This window comes from Cyanistes caeruleus, chromosome 2 (assembly GCF_971803275.1).
Source record: "Cyanistes caeruleus chromosome 2, bCyaCae1.hap1.1, whole genome shotgun sequence".
Lineage (NCBI taxonomy): Eukaryota > Metazoa > Chordata > Aves > Passeriformes > Paridae > Cyanistes > Cyanistes caeruleus.
The window spans coordinates 21,748,820-21,768,823 of NC_141702.1; the positions used below are offsets into that span (position 1 = coordinate 21,748,820).

At 32.8% G+C, this 20,004-nt stretch overlaps 1 protein-coding gene across 4 annotated transcripts in view; it reads right to left on the reverse strand.

The window, feature by feature from the left end:
- The window catches only part of CSMD1 (CUB and Sushi multiple domains 1), a 1,072,055-nt gene that overhangs the window by 3,301 nt on the left and 1,048,750 nt on the right, over positions 1–20,004 (reverse strand). For 3 of the 4 annotated variants that reach the window (XM_086876026.1, XM_086876028.1, XM_086876029.1), the window contains exons 62-69: positions 19,812–19,885; positions 16,690–16,801; positions 15,461–15,640; positions 13,775–13,819; positions 9,812–9,973; positions 8,645–8,757; positions 7,786–7,873; positions 1,329–1,461 (exon numbers count right to left, since the gene is read on the reverse strand). In XM_086876026.1, the coding sequence (XP_086732152.1) occupies positions 1,329–1,461; positions 7,786–7,873; positions 8,645–8,757; positions 9,812–9,973; positions 13,775–13,819; positions 15,461–15,640; positions 16,690–16,801; positions 19,812–19,885 (907 nt within the window). The remainder of the gene's footprint in view (positions 1–1,328; positions 1,462–7,785; positions 7,874–8,644; positions 8,758–9,811; positions 9,974–13,774; positions 13,820–15,460; positions 15,641–16,689; positions 16,802–19,811; positions 19,886–20,004) is intronic. The other variant, XM_086876027.1, reaches the window with a different exon arrangement.

Here is a 20,004-nt window from a genome sequence, read left to right on the forward strand (position 1 = left end):
GTATCCTCTCTAAAGCCTGCAGTTTAGTGGAAGTAATTCATTGAAAGTAGAAGAAAAGGAAAAATATTCTTTGAAATATTAAATTATCAGAAACACTTCCTGTCTCAAATATAATTCATTTAAAATAGGCAGAACTGCAATGCTGCAGAGCCAGATCATTAAAAGTGGGATTATAGCTGCTTGTCTAAAGAATGAGTTTTATCTCTCTTAAATACATATGTATTTCTACTGCTCATATAGGACATTAAAAATTTCATAGGATAAACTACAAAATGTACCCCAATGTCACAATATAATTTATTATATTTATTTTTTTATAATTTTATGAGTTTGCCTCTCTTTTCCCTTTTCATTTAATCTCTTCTCCAGATCCAAATGCCTGTGCATTCACAATGCTCTTAAAGCTCCCCCCACCACTGCAGAACAGGATCTGTCTGGAAATGTAGACCTGTAGGCATCAGAAAGGTATCTTACAATCTCAAGTTTGAAGATACAGTTGACAGCTCTTCCTGAGTAATTTTTATCAATAAAAAGCTATACAACATTTTAGGACATGGGTCATTTTAACTGGAGTTCCCGTTTCAATTGCCCCCAGGCAATTTGTTTTTCCCAAATCATCTAATGCTGAGGTAGGCTGACAGTCTACTGCATTGTAGGGCATTGGTGGACCTCAGATTGTCTATGTGATTGCTTGCAATCACAAAATACTCTTGGTATCATGATTATAGAACCAAAGTTTAAAAAGCACGTTCCTGTTAAATACTGTTTTGCAAATATTTCTCAAAATAAACAAATTTTCAGAAGATACATTGATATCAGCCTTCAAAGACAATATTGTTGGATTTATTGTATTATCTAGTGACATAATAAAAGTTTCATATGACCTGAAGTGGTGTCAATTCTTACAGTAATCACTAGCTGACTCAGCACATACTGTCACATTATGGGCTGTTCCCTCATGGGATTTATGGATTTTTCAGCTCGTATAATTAATATTAATAAGCTTTTAGAAAGAAGCAGCATACATTCAATTTAATAAAGCATTAAAATGAAAAAATAGAACATGTGACCTCAGATTTCAATCTGATTCAGACTAACGAACCAAGAAGGTTGATAGGTCTTTGCTCCTTAAGAGAGCAACTCATTTTTCAAAATGTACACCATTAAGAACAGCCCTGCACTGAACTCCTTCATGGGAATACCTAGAAATACTTGTCTTTCTAGAGCAAAGATATTCTTAGAAGCTTTTAGCACTGTATTCTCTAGTTACCTATCAAAATCAAACCAAAAAGCTTATTAAATTATTGAATAAATAATATTTACAATACCTGTGTTTGTAGAGGTAAAATGCAAACCCTGATAATATTAGAGCAAAGAATGGTACCAGGATGGCAGCTGCAACTGAACTGCTGTTTGTACCATAATAGTGATTTGAAAGGTCTGTGTCTGCACTTAAAGGACCTGAAATAAAACAAAAGGGCAGAAATAAAATTTTCACATTATCTGTGGGGAGAAATAAAATTCCCATGTTATCTATCTAATTATGTTCCTTTTATTCAAGAGTTAAACAAGATGGTGTCTTCATAAAATAATTTTATTTAAAAACTTGAAATAAATAGCATGCAGAATCATAGTATAAATATTGTTAATACCACTTCATGATATACCAATAACTATCAAAATTATTTGAAAATAGTATTCAGCAAGTAAAATAACTATTAAATGCACTGACTCATGTCTCCATTTAATAAAGTTAAGCCATATAACTTCTGAAAAACAAATTAATTCTACAAAATTCTACATGAAATCAATTCTTCAAAAGCCCCGCATTCTAGCAGTCTTAATATTCAGTTTGGAAACAACAGGCAACACAAGACCAGAACAAACAAGAGCAAGGAAGGAAAAACTGAGGATAAGCCACAGTGGTTCTGCTTGGCTCAGTACCCGCCCAAGGCTGCAGCCGTGTCCAGGCCTCCCAGCAGCTGTGTTTGCCCTGGGACAGAGCAGTGCAGAGAATGCAAAAGCAGTGGCCTGTGGCACAGCCTCGCTGGGCTCCTGCTGTGGACAGGCAGATAACCCAGACTGTAAAGCATTTTGCAGAACATGTTTTCTCATCAGTATAGACACGTCACTAAATTGCTTAAATAGTTGACCGCCTTGGTAATTCAGGTTGTGAAGGATGAAAGACAATTTTATGATGAAAAATACAAAATATTTTATAGAAAAAGATTTTTTTTGAGCTCCAAATCCAAGTTGCCAGTTTGAACTCACAGCTCTTCAGAAAACAATATAGATCACATTCAAGAAGGAAAGACCAGGGCAGAGGGAATGTACAGAGAGGATCAGGCTTGGACAGATAGCTGAGCTTGATGTTTTGGGGTATTATTGCTGTTGAGAGTGGAGAAGAATAGGAGACACTGCTGTTTACCTCTCAGAAATGCTCCAAACCACCAGTACAGAGTGTTTCAAACACCAACTCCCTCATTCATAGCAACAATATCAATCAGTCTTTTTAGGACTCTAGTGCAAACCAGTTGTACAGCAGAGACATGGCCACTATAACTTCACCAGTCTACTAAAACATCTAAATAAGTTCAAACAAGTGAGAAAACAAAAAAAACTGAAAAAAAAGTAATAATTCTCCTGTGATCCAGGAAATGTTCAAGGTCAGATTGGATGGGACACTGGCAATATAGTGAGTAGTGTCCTTGCCCACAGCTGGGGGTTTAGAACTACATCATCTTTAAGGTCTCTTCCAACCCAAACCATTTTATGTTTGTGATTTCTTGCTGTTCAAGCTCAATGCAAAAGACAAATGAGATAAATTTTTTGGGTTTTTTTCTGTGAGATATCTTTAAACCATAGATGTTTCAACTGTCAATATTAAAATGCCTTTTGCATATTTAAAGAAATGTGTTAAATTTTAGGAAGTAACTAAGATACCTTTAAAATGAAGTCACCCTTCCTAGGAATTTCAGTATTGCCACATTTGATCACTTAAAATATGACAAAATATTGCATTATAGTCTTTATCACCTAATCTTCTGTCATGTTTTAGATTTTTTACATATTTCTCTGCAGAACTGGTGAAGGAAAACCTTTTCAAATTGAGAAACCTATTATTGTGGTAGTTGGGATCATGTTACGAGCTTTATCACACTACTCTTAACATTGAACTGTTTTAGAATACAACCATTTTATAAAAATATTTGGGATTTAGTAATCCAGTACTTGTCCCAAATCTCAAACTGTGGAAATAAACTTGGCATAAACTTATGTATTTGTACTGCACTGTGTATGTACTGGACATTCTTCAACTTATCCAAATTAAAGACAGACAGACTAGGGTAGTTCCAACAGTTAATAGACATTTTAGAAGTTCTGATTTAAACGCTTTTTATTGGTTAGAAGAAGTGACAGACTCTAAAATAAAAGCCAAAAAAACCTCACATTCAGCTCTCACTTTCTTTATCCTTTACCACCACTCTCCAGCTGTTTTTCAATTATTTGGAGTAATTAATAAAAAATATGGTAATGAACAAATTCTTTGAAGTCAACTTACATCAACAAAAAATCTGGAATTAGTATTCAGAGTCTTATACAAATTTCAAAATAGAAATATGTGTGATCAATGAAGCCTTAATTTATATCTCAAAGCTGTTATCATGCCACATATGATAGATACATTTAAATGTACAAGTAGCAGAAAAAGATATAAAATTCATAATAAACAATTCTTAGTATAAACTCTTTGGTTTACTTAGTTAATTTAAAAAAAAGTGTTGTATTGCTCAAGATTTAAAAACAGACACAAAATTATACATAAAGAGTTTCTTTTAAGTTATCTGTGTTGGATAACTGATTAATTTAATACTCTACACAAAGCTTCTAGTGGAGGTAATCACATATTCTGAATCTCTACAGTTTTTTTAAATAGCACACTTAAGGAAACAAAATTTGACGGTTTTGGTTGAAGTTTATAATATTTAATTGGAGAGTTTCAATCTGGAGTTGGTCAGGTTCAGACTCTACATTGCATGTGCTTTTCACTGGGAAAAGACACTTCACTGAAGTTTTGCATAATCTAAATTTTAGTCATGTAGGAGAGTCAGTATAACTTCAACATGGTCTGGTCTACTTATTATAACAATTTTCGGAGCTGTTTGTGATTAAACATAGTGTGAATTGTGTCATTCTTCTGACAGCATTATCATGATAAGAAATGGAAAGCATATTGTACTGCCCAAATAAATGTAGTGATTGATCACATCTGAAAAGAGAAAAGTGGAATGCTTAAATATACACATAAACACACACACAAAATGTATGCAAAAGATAATTTGATTTACTTTTCATTAAAATAGCCATACTTTGTCCCTGGGAAGCATGCTGTTTAATGGAGGGGTATTCAGTAAGGTTATGTTTTTGGGGCTTTTTTAACAGTTTACATAAATAACAGGGCTTTAGCTGCTAAAACAGCAGCAGTCAGGTGAATTCAAATTTTGATAACACATAGTGAAATCATTACTGTAAAAGCTGTGTACTTCTTGAGGTGATTCAAAAATATTCTCATTTTTACATAATAGAAAATAATACTTTTTTAAAGAAAATACTGTGCAACCTGATCTCATGGTGGTGACCCTGCCCTTCTGACCCAAGCCATTCCATGATTATGTGACTAAGAACATTTTTTTATCATTGTTTGGATCTATCATATATATTTCTCTTTTGACTCCTAGCTCGGAGTTTCAGTTGACTGGCATCTGTACAGCATGGCTCAGTTTTACTAAGAGAAATGCTGTTCAAGTCAGAGAAAGTGTGACAGCAAAAGCCGTGCAAGATTTAGGAAAGCAGAATTACATGCCACAGAGTAATTTCTGAGACAAGAATGGTTTGCAGGTCAAGGATTAAAGAGAAAAAAAAATACCAATACAAAGCAAATCAGCAGCTTCCAAGGAACAACATAGGCTAGAACTTCTTCACCTGACTGAACCTCCTGGACAGCAAAGACTCTGGATAGGTGCCTTACAGGGTGTAGACATGTGTCACCATACAGTTTCATAGCCCATTACTCCTGATATCTGTTTGTGCTTTAGCTAACACACAACAGCTCTGTACAATGGAACTTTCAGTACCCTGTTTAGATGTAGAGTTTCCTTGTGAGTAATGGAAGTTGTGTGAAATGATCTGGAGAGGAAGGATGATTTATAGAGCAAAATTTAAAATTCACATATTTCATGATATTCAACACTTTTAAGAGTTGATTAATTTCTAGTAATGGATGTGTATTCCACAGCCATTGATCTAATATAACATAGATGCAAATTAATTATGCATATTTCATTTTTTTTTAATAAGTTATGTCAACCTAGACAAGTCAAAAAGTACTTTGAGGAAAGAAAAAAAAAAAAAAAAAAAGAAAAAAAGTGGGTCATTGTATTTCTCCAGAGAAAATAAATACAGGAAAATAATAATTTTGTGAAGGTTTCTCTTCTCACAAACCCACTTTTCCACAAAATTTTAAAGGAAGTCTCCAGACTAGAATGAAGAAGATTTTAGGATAAACATCTTCTAGAAATTTAGTTTTGAGGCATAGGCACTCAACAGTTGATGAAACTGAATTTAGGCATAGACTCACAGCCTTTAGAAACTAAGTTACTATAACCTAACAGACAAACAGCCCTCAGAAATTACTGATTACTTTGTAAAAGAGGTTAAATAATCTGGTGTCACAATTATTATGTTACTCTTAATAAGGCTCAGGTACAGTTCTAGTTCTCTAAAAAGACTTATAACAAAACTCTTTGTCCTTTGGGTTGTTTTCTAAGACTACAATCAAAATTGCTTCTGAGAGAGGATAAAAAATACTAAGAAAGAAAAGTTCTTTCTATTTTCATGTCATTAAGTTCCAAGACTGAGCATACTCAGTTGTTTGAGCACAGTTCTAATAATTGTGGCTTTGATTGCTGTATGAGTCATTCATTTAAGAGTTGGACATGATTTTCCTTGTCAGTCTCTTCCCTCTCAGGATATTCTATGATTCTGTGATGCCCACTGAGACTAGTCTTTTTCTAGTATTGTGTGATAGAAAATTATTCATCAAATGCATTGGTCTTTCACACTTAAACAAGTAGTTCTCCATAAATACTATCTTTGAAGTATGGTTGTAGATGAAGATTTCATATTGCTTTATGTCTGCACCAGTTTATGCATATTTTTGTTTCACTCTAAAGGCATCAAATGATTTAAAATACTTAAAAACCAGAAATATATTAAGTCTTCAGACAGAGGATATGTGAGATTGTCTTTGCAGAATATCCATTAACAAAATAGATTTAAAAACAATGCAAATTTCCTGAATATAAGAGGATATTGACAAATATGACCTGTATTGGATGGAAATTTGCTGCTTCCTTTTAGTTGTTGTTTATTCAATACAGAAAGAGCAATTTATATAAAATCAGTGTCTATTCAGCAATCTTGTAAAAGAGATGGTATCTGCATTAGCAGAAAGCTCTCTATCAAGATGTCAAAGCTGAAGATGGGAGGTCCTCAGTCCATGACTGCAGGATTAGCTTGGGTACTCTGGCTCCTTACTAGCCTTATACAAACTGAGCTCTTATATTACAGCTCTCAAGGGTGATATGTGCAATGTTTTCCACTACTGTAGAATACATCCACAGAAGACTTCTGTAACTGTAGAACTTTCTTCTTATTTTTCATTTACTGCCATGAGTTACCAATTTCACGTAGAATCAAACTTTTGTTTTAGGTAGCTGTCAGTTTTTAGTCTGGGTCTCAAGAGCTGGGTTTCTGCCCCTAGTCACTAAACATATTTAGCACTTTGAGAGATGGCCAAAACAAGTAAATCCTTAGCATAACTGCTGTTACAGTACTTAACAGAGCAAAGAAGTACAAGAGAGATTCGACAAAACTCTAAAGAGCACTGGGTACATCATCAGTGGAGCTAATGGAACCAAGGCAATTTATAAAATGTACATACAGTCTGCCATAGAGATATTGGCGAGGCTGCCTCCTTTTCCTAGACCAGTACTTTTCTGTGTATATACTTTGACCACTTTGCAGTAGTTTCAGGATCAGGAAATGCAGACGCTTAAACTTGGTATTTACCAAAATATTTTATGAGAGAATATTTCATAAGTAAATGATTTAGTTTTTATGATAAAACTATTTTATGAGTAAAATAACTAGTCCTATACCAGCTGCTAAAGCACTTGAGCCCATAGCTGTATTACAAACCTAAGACACCATTTAATATTTTTTTTTATTTTATACAGTGGAGTAAAATTCCGTCCAAATACATATAAATTCTGAAAACATCCACAGCAACTGTCACTCTCCAAATGACACTGCCAAACTTAGGGATGATTCTGTTCTTCTAATTTCTTATATGATTCTGACTACAATTTATATATTTAAGCAGGAAATGTGTTTGTATTGCATGATATCCCTGGTACTTTCAAAAAGAAATGCAAGTGCTTTCTCTTAAGAGTTCTCTAGCATTCTCTTTAAGAGTGCAACACGACAAGCATCCTGCACTTACTGGGTTGCTACACTAGAAAACCTGTTATAGTAACACGTTAAGCAGAGTTAAATTAGGATTTGAACTGTATATTTCAAATATACATATTTGGTTATGTTTTGTAATAGGAGTAGTGTAAAATAAATGTGTCTACTTCAGTTAGATAGCTGAGTAATTATTTAAATTCATTTTTGCAAGACCCCAAAAGATTATACATATTATGGATCAATGAAACCATGTACCTTGTCTTTGGAGCATAAATTTTCCGAAGTCTTTTCCATGTATATCACCTTGATAGGTAAAAACTCCTCTTTCAAGACCTGAGGATACCTAGAATATGTTGAAACAGAAAAAAATATTCTGAAATGAATAAATAACAATGTTTAGCCACTTGTTTTTCTGACTTAAAATAGATAATATGGAGCCCATATTTTCACTTTTAGTCTTAAAAATATTAGTGAATTTTCTATGCTTATACAATTTTTGTTATTTAAAATATTTTATTTATTTGCACTGATATTAAATGAAGTTTCAAAATAACATCAGAATTATTTTATAATATCTAATGTATATTGCTGTCTTTAAAAATTCTTGAAATGTTATATTCATAATTGAATTAGTATGCAGACACAGAAGTCTTAAATCTGAATTGTCAGATTTAAAACTATTTTCCATAGAAAGTGTCATGAGGCAGAAAGAAAAAATGCAGAAAGTAAAGGAATGCTGCTTTCTTTCAAGATTGCTTTTACCTTCAAAATGTACTTTTATTACAGTGAAGTATTTACCAAACCAAAAAATGAAATATTACTAAAGGTAAAATTCCCACTCCCATCTAAGGAAACAAGGCAAAACCATGGCAAAATATGCTGATTCACTCCTCCTTCCCTTTCATAAACTAAAAATTCCAATCAGAGTACAGCAGATAGACGTTTGTGTAGGTATTTTTAAAAGACAAAAGGAAATCCAATCTCTACACTGACATTCAGAGCACTGGATTACATATTTGTAATACAAAAAAATGGATACAGTTACATAGATAATCACAAATTAATTCAGAATTTGATCTCAGCCATCTTTATCCATAGCAACCTGGGTACTTACATAACCATCTAATGCCCAGTTGTCGTTTTCATACTTGCTTACAAAAATGTCACTTGGTCCTTTAATCTGAAAAGCTTTCAAGAGCAAATGGGCTTCTTCCTTCTTGTAAACACCTATTAAAATAAAGGAGGAAAGACATACCTTTTAAACAAGTTCTCCACCAGTTTTGTTCAAACATTCCTTCAAATCTAAGTAGATTGCTCTAGAACTAAAAGAGTTCATAGAAAACATTCTGTAATAAAATAATTTCATAATATGGAAAACCTCAACATTTAAAATACTGTAATGGCTGGATCTTATTTAACTCTTCTTTTGCCTCATCATACTTGATAAAAGTATGTAAAGATAGGTTTGTATTGTTTAATTTTACACATAATAGGAGATGAACAGTTGTCTTTTTATAAAGCATTTCAATAATTCTGAATATAGGTAGAATTCCTTTCCTGGAATTTCCTTGACCTGGAAAAAAATGGATTTTACTGATATCATGCCAGTATATTCCTACAGTAGATATTGGTAGTGCAGTGAAAGAAAATTCCTATTTGGCAATCAGCTACTGCAGTTCTCTGAACTCTTGACCTTAAAGGATAGTGATAGCTGATAATGCTCTTTTCAATATAACTGCGTTGAGAGGCTAAATCTGAACTTCACAGTTAGATTTGCAGAAAGGAATGCATGATGTTGATTATAAGGTATGCTTAATCTACAATGTTATTTAATTATCTGTGCCTATTTTATACTAGGCCATTATTCTTAACACATTGTTCTAAGTTCAATATTAATCACTATTTATTAATTGATCTTTCCAATGGTACAATTCTTAATATGCCTATATTTTAATATGCCTATACTTTGTCTGCCATTTCAGTATTTCCTGTGATTTCAACACACTAATACTATCCAACAGTCTGAGATGAATAAACTCTACCTCAATATCCATTTGAAATATAATGGCTTATATAGATGGGTGACTGCACATGAATTGACAGAAGTCCATGCAGACCATTTTGTTAAAACCTTTCCTTTTGCAAAAGAAAAAAAAAATTTAGCAAAAATATAGTTTTTGTTTCATTTTCCATTTGAATGAAAATGCATCAAAAATGCATCAACATTAAGAAAAAATAAAATTAAAAGAAGAGCATCTTTAAACCCAAATTCCAAACCTACCTGATAGTTTGAGTTGTATGTTGGATGCCTCAATGAATGTGGCATTCACTTTGCTGCTTGTAGTATTGAACCAATCAACAGTGAGAGTAGCAGGCTGTCTTTTTCCTAAATATTCATAAAACCCTTTCCACAGTGAATTTATAAAAAACACATCCGAAGGAACTAAATAAAAGGGGGGAGGAGAAACAAAGAAATAAGTAAACTACAATGTAATAACAATCTTTCTAGGCATACTTATGCTTGTAATTTTTTTTTAGACAATCAATCCACTGTTCTAAGGAGGTATTATAGTAAAAATTTTAACAACAATACAGACAATATATCTAATAACCTTTCCACATGAGTGCCAATAATATACTACACCTGTACATCATGGAATATGTTCTCAAATAACTATGGCTTGTGTGATTCAGTGCATGTCCTCAAGACTATGAAAAGTAATGGACTCTTCCCCTAAAGCCCTGTACCTTTAAGGTACGAGGAAAATAAATATAATTTTATTCTGAAACCAGAGATTCCTGGAAGGAAACTCTGTCTCAGGCCATACCTTTTGTTTCATGGATCTATTGAAACAGCACTGTGTGAGATTTTCAGCTGAGTTTCAAATCAATATTCAACTGAATTGACTGAATTTCTGGTACAGTTTTATGAGTCATTTTTAGACTTCAAAGCTTTTTTTCCATACAATATTACTGCACCTATGAACAGTGAAGCTTTCAAAGAATTAAACTGGGGTTTTTTTTTGTTTAGAATAAACTGTCATTTCTCAGCAACTGCAGTTTAAACTATCTGAAGTAAAAAATCCTACAAAATGAAGCATGTATTATTGGAAGAAATATATGTATTTGGATTATTTATGTGACTGGTATCTTTCCTCTACACAGAAGAAAAAAAATTTAGATATTAGATGTATTTTAAATTGTTTAACTAACCACATTATATCTTGACAAAATGACAGCCCTAGCAAGTATTAAAATTCAGCCTTACTATCCATGACCACTACAAATGATACTTTCTAAATAGTTCAAGGCTGACATTAGAAGTGTTTCACACTCTTCTAATTAAAATCTTAAATTAAATAATTGGATTATTCTTTTTTTTTCATTTTGTCAAACTCTGAGGGCATATAGAGGCAGCTGTCTTTACAGAAGGAAATTCATCAGTACAGGTATTCTCTGCAACCATTTAAAAAAATCCCATGGATATTTTTTCGTCTACCTAATCACTTACTGCAAAAATTAATCAAAAAAGAAATCCAAGACAATAATACTTGACATGCAATACATCTGAAAATCAGAGGGCTAATTAGCTGGTGACTAAAGATAAATAACTTCTTCCATATCTTTTGCCTCTAAGTTGTGAACAAGCAAATGTTCAAGCTCACTGTGGAATGATTTGAAAACATCATTAGCATGTTATTGGTTCTATCACTGGATACCAAATGAGCATAGACCTATTAAATGGCTTTGAAAAAACAGCTTTGAATTGTTGCATTTCCAAAGTAAAAGTCAGTGGGGGGCTTTACACAAGGTTACCTCAACTTACTACCAAAAATTGGAAGCATTACGCTTCAATTGGTATGTCACAGTCCTTAGAATTTGTATAATTTCTGCAAATACATGGATTCTGTAAAGTCTTTCAGACTCTTTTTCCTATGCATATCTCATTTTTTGCTACTATAGTGACATAGCTAAATTTGAAACTTGGTATTCTAAAAATAAATATTACAATTTTTTTTATTCATCTATGTTTTTAATCAAAATTGTGTGTCTGACATATTCCGATGAAGGTGAACATCTAGCATTAGTGGTATGAACCAGAGAGGTATTATGTAATACTTTTACAAAGGGCACCATACTTTTATAAAGGACTCAATACTTTCACCACGTTCAGTGCATAGTTTGTCTAACAACTCTATCAATAATAGCTCTTAAATTTTGCAAAATAATACCACTGACTCAGTATTTACAGAGCTTGCACTTGCAGATGAACAGAATCAGTAGGGGGAATAAAATATATTAATGCTTCTCCAGTCATGTTTTTTTAAAATGTTAAAACGCAAGTGCTGCAGTCCCCAGGGATGTTGCTTTGGAGAGGCTCTGAGACGACTGTGCTGAACCCTTACAAGGTCCCCGCCTTTCCTCAACCCCTGTGGGCAAATGCAAAATGAGAAAAATGAGCTGGCTATTAGTATTCCAGTACTGCACTGACTGCACTGATTGTTCTCAGAACATGACAATTGGGAAAATCCATGGCTACTCATTAAAACAGCTTCCTAACAATTTTTGTGAATACTATACAAAGCAATGAGGACTGTAGAAACCAAAAAGAGTAATATAGCTCTTAATTCTCACATGGATATTTTAAGAATTCTTTAGTTGAAACTTATACATCAATCATTAAAAATGTTTACTATTGCTTATGAAGACATCAACTCTGCCAAAAAAAACACAAAACCAACAAATATAACTTGCATTCATTTGTCTAAAGGCAAAAAATCATGAGCACAAATCTATTCTGTACTGGAAAATATTGTTTACCAATATTAGCTTACTTGTGTTCAAAATATAGATAGCAGCCATTCAAATAGTATCAAAAATAAGATACCAATGTAAAGAAAGCGTTTCAAAATACATAATGTTCTACAACGAAGAGAATTAACAGTTTTGAAACACACAGTTTAGTGCAGAGTTATTTTTTGAAAGCAACTTAAAATTCTTTCTAAATTACTGTCATTTGTTTAACTTTTCTGTTTACTATTATTGGCACTTTCAATCACAGCATTTAATTTTTTTTAATAGCTTTTAAATAGTACTTATCAAAACTACTTACAAAGGACAGGATACTGTGGAATTGACACTGACACTCTGTATAGTGAATATCTTTAGAAACTAGGTCTACATTTTAATTTGGCATTGAAACTTCAAAACCTGTGCAGTAGCAGATTAATGTATACCTTAAATGTTTGGTGAGGTGAAGCCTCCAATAAATGAAGACTGTATATTCATTATAATGAATGAACACTATAGCCTGCTTTATTGTGAGTCTGTAGAAGTAATGCATTTCAGAAGAACTCATTTATGGATTCACCTGACACTATCACTAATAAACTCTCCAGGAAGATTAATTATTTGCAGAAATACCTTTTTATCCCATCTGCTATACAGGGAGTCCTTCTGTGAACTGCCATGAGTGTGAACCATTAATCTTATTTTCCCTGCAGCTTTGCTAAAACTCAAAATATAGAACTATTAGCTCATTTATTTGGTGACAACTCTGCTTATTGTTAAATAAGTAAAAAAAAAATAAAAAATTAGGACTTTCATTTTTTGAATGAGGACTTTTCAGATGAATTTGTCTATTTTGTCAATGGCAGGAGGAACAGGTCAACTGCATACGTGTTCATGACCTGTAACAGTAATGTTTGCCTGCCTTGTCACATGCCTGCTGGTCTACACTGCTCTGGAAACCCTGTTTTGGAGTACATGGAGAGTTTCTGTGAAATGATGGCCAAGAATATTTCCAAAACTGGTTTTGGTTTGGGGTTTTTTATACTTCTTACAACACTTGCACTGTAAAGGGCAGACCTTGGACTGAACCTAATCCCTGCAATTATAGTATACACTCATTATAAGGCTCTCCATTATAGCAATCTCTCTGATATAAAACTACACCAAATCTGAAGTTTTTGTATATAAATTTATTTTGTCTGTTAGAAAGGAGATTTTATGCAATTCACAAAATTGGCATTATAGAAATTTAACAAATGTTCTTTGTGAAAGAATTTCATAGACTAGATTTCACATGTCATCTGCTATTATGAAAGACCTTAACATTTATAATCCTCGGAAATTAATAACAAATACTTCACTAAAATATTGGAAATAGTTTTGTTATCCATAACAATCTCAGGTGTAAATCAATTTTATTTATTTAAATCTAAAGCTCTTCTTGTATACAAACCTGGAGTTTTAGTAATTGTTTCATTAACTTCTCTCACTCCTTTACCTACAAGTAAAAAGACAAATTATCATTTTCATGAACATATTTTTGTGTTTTGTTTTTTTTTTGTTTGTTTGTTTTTTAAATAGAATGTTAAAACAATACCTGTTGGATGCAATCGTCTTTTATCCAATAGAGTCGCTTTTAAAACAAATAACTTGCCTTGAATACTTTACATGTTTAAACCTATCCTCTTGCACAAAAATATCAGAAAATAATTTAGGTAAGCAACATTTTTACTGTGGAAAGTTGTCTGGCTAGATAAGTATTTCATACATTTAGAGCTAAAATGTTTATATCAGTCCCAGTGCTATAAAAGAGAGCCTTATAGAGGGGACAAATACTATATCTAATTATGAATAATAAAATACTAAATATAAGAAAAATTCTGTTAAAAAAGACTGATACATTTATGACACAAACCAGCAACAGCCAGATAGCTTGATTTATGTAACAGGATCCGATATCATGGGAAAGGGTCACAACTAGTGAATTAAAAAGGTGTAATTTGCTACATTCCTGGTACACTCAGGAAAGTTATGTCCATTGATCCTGATCAAGTTCTGGACTCATCATCTGGCACATCAGAAAGGACAGTGTCCCATTGGTCTTGCATATTGGGGCTTTTTTTTCTCTTTAGGAGCTCAGTAATTAGACTGATCAAGTGTTAAGAAAGCACAAAAAGTGTAGGACACTCAATGGGAATTATACCTAAAGACCATAACCCAGTCTTATAGACTGCATTTTATCTTCAATAAATAAAACATCAAAGAAACCCAAACAAAAGATCATTTATCTCAAATTATTAACTGTACTGTATCAACAAAAAATCATCCTTTAGAGACACAGAATAAAGATAAATTCTGACATATAGATCATATGACAATGCTGCATCAAAGAACTCTGCCCTTACATTAAGGAAAAATAAATTTTGCTCAAACATCAAAACTATTCAGCACACTTTGATATATTAAAATTAAAAAAAACTTTCCCATCTATTTTCCTCTATTCATATTCTAAATATAATTTTATTTTTCTGAATTGAGAACTAACAGCCATGTTGATTTGACTGTGAAGAGCAAATTCAGACCTTATAATGATTTATTTAGATCTACTCTAGAAAACTATGTAAAAGTTACACTGATATAAAAGTGGATTATATTGCAGAGATAGTTTTTTTCTTATTTTATTGTTCATTTTTATTTTGTAAGATTTCCTTAGACTAAAAGCATACCTGCATGAATCTAAAAGCTAGGATATTAAATAACTTTTCTTTTTCTTATAGAAAATCATATATTAAGCATTGAATACATTGAAATACTGTTTAAAACTGTGACCTAAAGATAAATGTAGTTAAAAGTAGTACTCTATATTGTTTAGGTTTTGTTTGCTGTTGTTAAGGGTAAACATATGTATGTGTGTGTGTGCACTTGCACACGTATATCCTCTTTTCTTCCTGCATGTATTCTAGATGTTATGTTCACTTTGATTTCTTCACTCTTTCTTTCATAAAATAAAAGCTACTGTTGCACAAGTGTCATTAAATAGTAAGTGGAAAAAATTAATACTACTAGATAAAACAAAAATGTCAGGGAAAATTAATTCAAACCCAGTAGGATCCAACAAACCACTTGAGTAATGACTTACTTTTACAAATGGGTGATTTTCCTGTCCATTTCATATCTGGTTTACACGTCCGATGCTCTGATCCACCAGCAAGAAAAAATCCTGGCTGACAGGTATACACCAAAGTATACCCTAAAGTAGGAAGATCTATTGCTTTCACATCTACATGTGCCGGTGTTTCTGGCTGCCTGCAAGCATGAGCTGCAAAGGGGTTTTTACAGTTAGAAAACGTAGGGGTAAGCCATTTCCATAGAGTAGCCAATTTGAATAAATGCATGACAACTCTCGATAGCTTTTAGCACTGTCAAGTAGCTATGTTACTTGTAAAAGTAACACTCAGAGTGTATAGTTATATTATTGTGGGATGGAAATGATACTATCTCGTATTTTTAAAGAATAAACCAAAGTCAAATCACACTAGGGATCAGAAAACAATTAAAATAAGGGGAAATACACGCCATTGTACATGGTGCAATGATTGGTCCTGTGAATTACTGTACTGTCACAGCTTAAAGCATCACTTCCACTCTGTGTACTGAAAATTAGAGTGGCTACTGGGATAAATAAATGTATCTCAATTGAAATAAAGGTTTCACAATAATGTTTTGTCATAGAACATTGACTATAAGGTTTGGTTACTCTGTATGCTTCTTTCTCTGTGCCATACGGTGTTCATTTAAAACAACCCAAAGATAATTTAAAACAGGATAAGAATCTAAGGTCATTGTAATGAATTAGTTTTAGCTTAATGTATTATAATCCAATAGTTATTTAATGTCCTCCAACTCACACAGAGCTATAAGTAATTTGCATAACCATGCATAACCCAGAATAAATAGGTTTTGTTGAGTTCTAGTTTATGACTCACAAAATACTTGGCAAGAAAATAGTTCCATGCATATTTCAGGCCACTCTCTATTCTTTATTAATCAACTACACACACAACAGAAATTCTAGCTTAATTCTAGCTAATGCAGTAGGTTAACTAGAAGAGATTTTTTTGATTAAAACTGATAGAATTATTGTGAACTTAATTTAAAAAAAAATCCGAAGAATCTTCAGATTAATACTTCAAATGCATCTTTGATCCTTGAATAGAAAACAACAACAAATAAACATTAAAAAATCTGTTTTAAATAAAGCTTCCCATCCTTGTAGCAAATAATTTGTCATTAATTTCCACACGTATCACTTTGTAACTCTTAAAATTGCCCACTGTTCTAAGTTGTTAGAATAGAAAGCAGACTTACGAATGCATTCAGATTGTATGCCACTCCAAGTTAGGTTAGCAAGACAAGAACGAGTGGTAGATCCCTGAATGTGATAACCTTTTCTGCATCTGAAATAGACTGTGCTCCCAACCTAAGGATCAAATTAGAATGTTAGGCAGAAGGAGTGTCCATCATGTGTAGTCAGATATCAAGACAGTAATAAGTTAATACAGTTTTTTTCAAAAATAAAAATTACTGCCTTTTACAGTTTCTAGAGTTACACTTTTTTTTCTTTTTAATGTGATGAAATGGTTGAGTAATTGATTCTATTTTGATCTTTTTTTAAATCAATATGTGGAAAAATATTGACAAGGCTCTTTGCATAGTAAAGAATTATATCCATACATTTCTGCTGATTAATTCTGCAGTGTGAGAGAAGCAAACTAAATGCCTGAGATGCCTTTTTTTCCTGTACATCACTGCATATATTTTGATAGAATTTGATCATAAAGTCACTTTTTTTTTTTCATTGTGATTTGACTAAATATGAGGGTTTTTAGAGTGAAGAGAAAAAATTCTATGAAGAACTGTTTTATCTATAAATGCATTCACTAGAGAAAATGCCAGGTGAAAACTTCTTAGACTGCATTTATTAAGTTTTATTTGAGATGTTCAGCTAGCAGAGTAAAATCATGGAAAGCCTTCCTATGGTCAAATATGATATGACATTCCTCAAAAAAGGTAAAATAACCGAGAAAATGTTCTCTTGATTTCAACTGGGAATAGAAATGCATGAAAACTACATAAAAAATTGCAGGTGAGAAAGAATTTTCTTAAGAGATGAGAGAGAGTTTGTGTGGACAGTTCTAGTAAAATAAATTTATTGATGGTACTGACAAAAGTAAACAGACTGTAACTCCAGGCCAAGTTATTTAATGATACAGGGCTAATCAGTAAAGCACTACTTTTGTTTTGGATAAAAAATCTTGCCATAAATAAATAAATAAATAAATAAATAACACAAAAATTGACTATTGGAAATTATATTACTTTAATAAAGTAACATATCACACAGACAAGTTGCAAATGAGTAGTGATCAATGTGTATAAGTGAGAGCTTGCAGTCGTAGAAAGGCAGATAGCTCTGCACTGCAAATGTCATAGAACGACTTCAATGGAAATTAAAAATTTGTATAGATAGCAGGTAGTTACTTTTGAAGATAACTCTCAATTACATAAAACCTGCTTATCACAACAGATTTTTAGCAATTACACACCATTTCTCCCAGATGTAGCTTGGGAAAATCACTGGTGTTTTTAAAGGTCATATTACTTATATGGCTTTGTCGACTTATGTCTTTCTAACTATTTTTAAACACATTATTCTCTGTATCCTCCCAAGGACACACAGCATGTCTTTAGTAGGGAGTCTAACAGTGTGTGGCTAGTCTTGAGTCTAAGTCGTCTTGTGCCAGTTCTGGTATCTGTCAGTAATAATGAAATGCAAATCTTTTCTCAGTGCTCCAAAAGACCAAGCAAAAAGTAACACAAGTTCAAGGTAGTTAAACAGTCATACTACTTTTTCATCTTACTGGTAAATTCAAAATGCAAGCAGCACACTCTGTATAATACTTGGGTGAAAAACACTGGGGGCATTCATAAGTCACAGTGTAGTGAAGCACAAAAGGCAAAGAATCAATGGGGCAAGACAGGATGCTTGTAGATAGGGGAAAATCCTACAAAGATCTGCTGGCTGTCATCACACTGTTCTATAATGAGAAAAGACTGCTGAAAAGGGTTTTATACAAGCTTGTCTATGTCATACAAACAGGAAGTCCATGATTAATGTATGAAAAAACCCCAAAACAATCTACTTCCAAAGCCATTAGAGAGAAGTCTCCATATTGTGGTACAGGAAAGCATTCTGAGAGTGAACACATGCTGGAGACAGATTTCATGCACAAGAGGAAGACTTACTATGGCCTCTAGAGGTGAGTGGGAAGAGAAGATCAGTGTACATAAACATGAACAAGAGACAGTAGAACAGTGAATTGGCCAGTACAATTCTGTTATTAAGACAGTTTGTGAGGCAGATGAAAGGGGAAGGAAAAAGAAAACAACCCCCTGATAAAATTAGGTGCAAAGATTAGAGTTGTTTTTGAAGAGAAAATGGGGACAGGTACAGGATCAAGATGAGACATCAGAAAGGCAACTGCACCTATTACTAGAAGCAGAACTACTTTGGGTGATGCCACAAGATGTGGCTCAGAGAGAAGTGTCTCAGTATCTGTGAGCCATGTGGGAGCAGAAGGTGAAGAAAAGAGCTGACAGCCATAGTAACAAACGACAGAAAAATTGCAAGAGAGAGAGGCTACCATGAACCAGAGAAACTTACAGAAAGAACTTTTTGGAAAACAGTTCTACTAATTTGGTCACAATGGGTGCTCTGCCCTAGGCTCAGAAATAAGCAGCAAGCCAAAACAGAACTTATTTTAAATTTCAGTCACACATATTTATACCTGAAAAATCTATCCACACAAAGTTAGTCAATCTATATAATGACTGTGGATTGTTCATTGCATCTAGAGTTATTTCCTCAGTCACTTCTCCACCTCTCACTCATTAAGCAACCTGTGAGGAATTTGGAAATTATAGTATGGGTGTTCATCACATAGATGAGAATCTGGACACAACACAGAATAATTTTATCTTCTCTGACTGAATAAAATATAACAAAAATTTCTAATTTAGTAAAGCTACTTGCTGACTTTTTTGTCAAGGACTACATGGCCTTTGGATCACACAGGTCTTTGGCTGTTAGACATTTACTGACTATTCATCAATGTATGAAAGAATTATTACCATGATGTAATATGTCATATCATATTAAGTAATCAATTTATAAATAGCTCTCCCTACTGAAGTCTCCTAAAGCATTGAACACATGATATATTGCAGAGTTAGAAGTCCTTTCTTTAAGCTGAATATTTTTTAAAAAGCTTGGAATGAAGAATGAGTTTTTAATAAAAAGAGGGTGGAAATTTCTCAAGGTCTGCATCAGACATTTAAGATTACAGATAATGTTTTTTATTAAATATCTTACGTAATTATTGAATACATTTTCATTTTAGAAAGCTAATAAATAATAATTTAAAAATTACCTCATAACCTCTGGAACTGTTTTGTATTCCAAAATGTGGAGTACCAGGGTCTGTACATGTATTGTGAGCTGGATCTAATACAAAATTTGAAACATAACACATATATTATGGTTTGGAAAAAATACTCTAAAATTGTTTGCAAAGATTAAATCATTTCATCAATGTCTAGTGATGACAAGAATTCAATTTTTAA